The 6181-nt window shown below is 29.9% G+C and overlaps 1 protein-coding gene across 1 annotated transcript; it reads right to left on the bottom strand.

The window, feature by feature from the left end:
- Positions 1-1070: 1070 nt before the first annotated feature.
- On the bottom strand, positions 1071-2623 carry LOC135924196 (uncharacterized). Its single transcript, XM_065459244.1, has 2 exons — positions 1864-2623; positions 1071-1738 (listed from the first exon to the last, which is right to left on the bottom strand). The coding sequence occupies exons 1-2, from the start codon at positions 2621-2623 to the stop codon at positions 1071-1073; spliced, it is 1428 nt and encodes a 475-aa protein (XP_065315316.1).
- Positions 2624-6181: the final 3558 nt, after the last annotated feature.

Raw genomic sequence — 6181 nt, 5'->3', positions numbered from 1 at the left:
TGAGATTCGCCATAGGCTGGCATTTGAAATTATTCTTGGATAGAAAATACCATTGAGCTGGCGCAAACAGCGGTTTACGAAAACCTGTATTTTCTTTGTCTGGGATTTATTTATTTCCCAAGTGTGGCTTCCGTAGAGGAGGACTGGAATGACTGTAGCATTAAATATTCGGAGTCTCGTTTTGACTGATATCTCTCTGGCTGTTTATAGTTTGTAATATTGAAGGTTATTTTGGCGTTTTTTAGTCGAGCTTCAATTTCACCGCTGATATTTCCTTTATTATCAATAAGCACGCCAAGATATTTAAAATTGTTAACTATTTTAATTTCATTTCCCTCAAATGTTAAGTTATTTATAGAAACTTCTGGGGATGGCATAATGGAAGTTTTATTAAAGTTGATGGTTAAACCTACTTTGTTGCTATGAAAGCATAGACTTGTAAGTAAGTCTATTGTCTCATCTCTTGATTTGGTGATTAAAACCAGATCATCTGCGTATGAGATGATTCTTAGGTGATAGATATTATTATTGTTTGATGATATATCAACTAGGTTCATGGTGCTCGTGGTTTCCTTTATAATTTTGTTTATGATTATATTGAACAGAATAGGTGATAGTACACAGCCTTGTTTTACACCTCTTTTAATCTTGAAGTAAGGTGAGAAAGTTTGGCCTAGCTGTAATTTGGCCCAAGAGTTATTGTAATGGTACTTCAAGATTTTAATTATGTTAAGATCAATGTTGCAGTCTACTAAAGCTTCCCAGAGGACATTGTGTTTTACGTTATCGAAGGCTTTGCTGTAGTCTACGAAAGTAAATATGAAAGGGAGTTTATATCTGAAGCACTTCTGGAGATAGATTTTAAGAGCTAGAATGGGTTCGTTAATGTTTTTATTTGGCCTGTAGGCGCAATTATTATTTGATAGGAGGTTTTTGGTAGAAGCTAGGATTCTATTCTTCAGGAGAACCATGAACACCTTTGAGACTGTGGAGGTGAGAGCAATGGCCCTGTAGTCTGCGAAAGATGAAGGATGGAGTTTCTTGGGGAAGTTGCAGATTGTGGATTTATTTCAATCATCTGGGGTTTTGCCTGAATGCCATATTTTTGTGAATATGGCTAATAGATATTTAGAAATGCTTTCTGGAGCGGCTTTCATGTGTTCATTTATGATCCCATCAGAGCCGGGAGCTCTATTGTTTTTTAGTTTGTTTATGGCTCTGTTAATTTCTGTGAGGGAGAAATCGGCGTGGGGTAATGGCAAGATTGTCTGTTGGGGGCTCACTATCTTGGAAGGGATCCTGGACTCAAAGGCTGACATATAGAAGTCTGTCCAGATGGCCATTTGCTCTTCAGGGTCTGTGTATTTGTTACCTCCTTGTAAATTAAGTATTGGTAATTTCTTAAAGCATGCTGGTTTGCAGAAGTGTTTGAGCTTTTTGTAGGCGTCATGAGTTTTGTTGTTTCTCATATCCATTTCTATTTCTTCTGCTCTCTTTGCTAAGAAGATCCTACGATCACTACGTAGTAATCTCTGAATGCGTTTCCATAGTTCTAAATTGCGGCTGCTATCGTTTTTTATCGATAGGATTAAGTTTTTTGTATTTACTGAGAGCCATTCTCTTTTTGGTATTTGGCTATGGTTGAGGTTATTGTAGGCGTGGAAAATAGAATTTTTGAAGTCTGACCAACATTCCTCTAATGGTTTGGTAGGGAAGGACTGAATAGTCCTAGTTAAGCCTGAGCATATTGTTTCATTGTAGGCTGTTTTGTTTATGTTAGTGAAGTGCCATTTGGTAGGTTGTTCTGGCGCTGTGTGTATGTGCTATGGAGGCGCCTGGTATTATTGTTCCTCCATTCATCACTTCGTATTATTATATGTGCTTTGATTAGTTTGTGATCTGATATATTTATGTTTAGGATGGCCTTTACATCTGCAAACCAGTTATGGATATTAGATAGGAAGAAGTAGATCTGGGAGGAGTGGCCACCTCTTGTGAAGGTCATGAGGTGAGGAGGTTTATGTTTGAAGAACGTGTTTTTTTTTTTTAGATTGTTATCAAAACATATTTGGAGTAGTTTTTTTCCATCTTTATCGTTGCTGCTATATACTGTTGTATGGCCTATAGTTTTGCTTACTTTGTATGTTATGTCATGACCTATCTTAGTATCGAAATCTCCCATAGCTATGATATTGTATCTTTTTGGTAAAGAGCTTATCATGTTATCTAGATGTTCTAGGAATAACATTCTTTCTGTGAGTTTAGGGGGGACGTAGACATTGAGGAGGATGGTGGGTTTGTAGGCGGTATTCAGGTATAGTACAGCAATTCTTTCGGTTATAGGGACAAATTTTATAATGTATTTTTTGAGCTTATTTTTGATAAGGAAGGCCACACCTGACCATTTATTGATCGTGGTTCCAGAGCTATAGTATATATAATTTGTAAATTGGGCCGAATGGTTGTCGGGGGAGTGGGTTTCCTGTAATCCTATTATGTCGGTAGAGTCATTTGATAATAGCGTCATAAGAATTGACATTTTGTCTTTGATGCCATTAATATTTAAGGAGGATAAGAAAAGGGACCCGTTTAGCATAGTTTTAACGGGGGGATTAAGATTCATGATGTAAGGTTTGGTAAAAAGATTTTTCTGAACTTGTATTTTGCTATTCCGTACAATATTTTGAGCTAAAGAGTTACGTGAAGGACTAAATACAGTTAGAAAACTATATATCTTAAGAAAATTAAATCTTTTATAAAATAAATTTGGGTGAAAGCGACAAAAAAGAAAAAATTATGGAGAGAAAATAAATAAGCGAAATAATAACCTTTAATCCGGAGTGTTTACTGGGATCCGAGTGATTGGGTAAATTTAAAATAGTTTAAAATACTTTTAAAATAGTTTTAAGTATGGCAGAAAATTTCTTAAATATAAATGAGTGAAAAGAAAATAATTATGTAGAACTATTCTAGTTGTTTCCGTTTCGATATCTTATTTATTACAGAAAATTAAATAAAATAATTAAAATAAAAAAACATGGAGATCATAATAATTTTGTAATTTGCATGTTGTTTATTTATAATATTCAAATTTCTAGAATTTATAAATTAAATTAAAGTAAAGTTATGGTCATTTTGGAAATATAAGGAAAAGAAAACAAACAAAAAAAATAAAAATAAATAAATAATAATATGGAATCCAAAATGGAGGATATGGAGGGGGAGATTTAAAAATAAATAAAATAAAATAGAATGGAGGAGGGGAGATTAAACAGAAAAGTAAGATGGTGAATAAATTAGTTAAATTAGTCCTAAAAATATATTCTATGCTAAAATTAATTGTATTTTATTGTATTAGAAATTAAGGTCTTAAAGGATTTAAGACTATATTAAATTTGATTATATAAGAAATTTGAGTCTATACTTAAATTGATTATAATTAAGAGAATAGGTCTTAAAGGATTAAAGGAACTTAGTTCTCATTTTTATCTTATATGTTAAGAATAAGGTTTTACAGAGATATTGAGTAAAGTATATATGTTAAATATATATCTGGAAGAGAAGGTGAATACAAAATAACCTGGGTACTTTTATAGTACGCGGTGAAATTCCATCATATATAACCCACAGCTGCTAAAACATATCAAAATATAAAATAAAAAATTAATACTTGTGCTTTGAGACAACAATCATTGTATTCTCACAACAAAAAGTTTAGGTTATAATTCTGAGTGGTATATACGATTTCCCCAATCTCTACCATTTTCAACATCCATTTATCAAACTACATCTCATATAACCATATCATTGTGTCAATTCTTTCTCACCATTTCCAAATAGCATGTCATTTCTATGAATGTTTTAATTTTCACATGTTTTAATGGATCCGGTTGAGTTTTTGTTTCGATCAGTATGGCCATATCAATTTTTCTGATCCATTACTTTTACTTTAATTCGGCTTTTTATTTTTTGAAATATGATATCTTTGGTATGGTAACACTATTTCCTGCTTTCTAGAGTCATTTTACGCTGTCATTACGAATTGGAAAGTTTTCTATTGAATCTACTCATTCATTGATAAATTTTTTAAATTCATATGTTCTAGGATGGATCAATATATAAATTTATCCCAGTTAAGAATTTAACATGTATTTAGTTTGTAAATTTAATTTCCTTTCAAAAATTTCCATTTTTTAATGATTATTTTTGATAGACAGATAAAAAAAACCATTATTTTTATTTTCTTTTGTATAACCATATTATTCAATAAAAAGATCACTTGTTTAACCATATTATTAAATAAAAAGATCACATCACATCCAAGTTATTCTATATATTTATTCTTATTCATTAATTATAATATTAACTGTATTATATTATATAACTGTCAAATACGTCTATAAAGTGGCATTTTATCTAATATTTTATAATCAACTGTATATAATAGAGGATTATAAACTATATGTCTATTTACTTACTTTTTATAAAGAAATCTCTTATACTTATTTGGACCTTGAAAATATTTTTAGGAATAAGTATGATAATTAAATTTAAAATAAATATATAGTATTAGTCATTTTGAAGTTGGCTAATTACAATATTAAATTTGGTAGTTTTTAGTTAATAAATGATTATATTTATTTAATTAGGGTTATATAATAATTAAAATGATATTTGTTACTTAAGCTTCAACTGTTAATGCTAAATTAATATTTAGTGAGTGATATTTATATTCTATTTTTAACACATAATTTGAGTGCAAGCGTGACAATATAATTTATATGTATTAATCTAATCTAATATTTAAAATATTATTCTTTTAATAAAAATTAAGACAGTCTTATTAATTTTTAAATAATAAAATTAAATCTATAAATTACTTAATAGAATTATAAAAGAAACCATTCAGGGGGCAATCAAAAAAATTTATTTTTGTTCAAGGGTTTAAGATTCCATTAAAAAAAAATTTTTTTGCTTCAGGGGGCTATTCAAATTTTTCAGGGGGCTCGAGCCCCTGCGCCCCTTCTCCTAGTGACGCCACTGGTTAAGTATATAAAATAAATTACCACAGGCAATAGTAACACAAACTATTACACTTTAAAATTCATATTTAAAAATAATCAATGAGATATAAAAGAAGTTAGAATAATATTTTGTAAAATATATAATATCAAAAAAGAAAATTATTTATATAAATGACTCATTTATATCACCACTAAAGATCCCCACCTGGGTTTGGCTCTAGACCTATGGACGAATGCTCCAAATTCTCCCTTATGAGGAAAAGAGATAGAAAAAAAACAGGAAGGTTTTTAAATGAACTGACAGTCGTTAATAATTTATACATCTTTTACAAATTTTACAAGTGTTAGATTAATAACCTAAATTAAAACTATTATATTTACTAAACATGTTTTATTACTGCCCATATTTGGCTCCCCTTACTTGGCCAAAATTCTCACCCAACCTCCGACTAAGACCGACACCTTTCCAAACCCTCGCCCGAAGGTCACTTTCCAACCCCTGTCCGAAGCCTTTCATAAATCTCTTTAATTTTAGCGATTTTATTAAAAACTCAATTGAACTTTAAGTAATACCTTTATGATCTATTACTTTTCTTATCAATATGAATTTTGAGAATATTATGGAAAAATGTTTAAAATTTTTTCTTTTCACGTTTTTGAAAAAATAATTAAAATGCAGTCCTTCATGTTATAAAATTAACTAACTCTTCTAATTTATAGTTAAGCTTAAAATTTTAATGACATATGAAATTTTTAATTTAATTTCTCAAAATTACTAAAAAATTGTAATCGGCCTCTCTTCATAATGTACTAATACAAACAAATTAACTATTGTGATTGTTTTATTTAATGATTTGTTTTAAATAATGTAAAATCAAATTTTGAATTATAGTAATTCCTCAACCAGTGATATCCAACTTTTAGAAACTATTAATTATAATCTTAAACCTTCAAAAAGATGCCGACAATGTTTTAAACATTTCACCTTATGTAGTTTTAATAGACATAAATGTGTTCTTAAATAATGATATAGTTTTAAATGCTAACAACATAGGCGTAGCCAAGGGGAGGTGTAAGGGGAAATCCCCCCTTCAGAAATTTATCACTTTTTGTGAATATCATTTTAAGCTAATAAAAAATATCCCCCTTAGTCCTCC

This window comes from Gordionus sp. m RMFG-2023, chromosome 2 (genome assembly GCF_954871325.1).
Source record: "Gordionus sp. m RMFG-2023 chromosome 2, tfGorSpeb1-WG-v2, whole genome shotgun sequence".
Taxonomy (NCBI): domain Eukaryota; kingdom Metazoa; phylum Nematomorpha; class Gordioida; order Chordodea; family Parachordodidae; genus Gordionus; species Gordionus sp. m RMFG-2023.
Note: the sequence above shows the minus strand (reverse complement) of the source record. Positions and strands in the feature narration are given on the sequence as shown.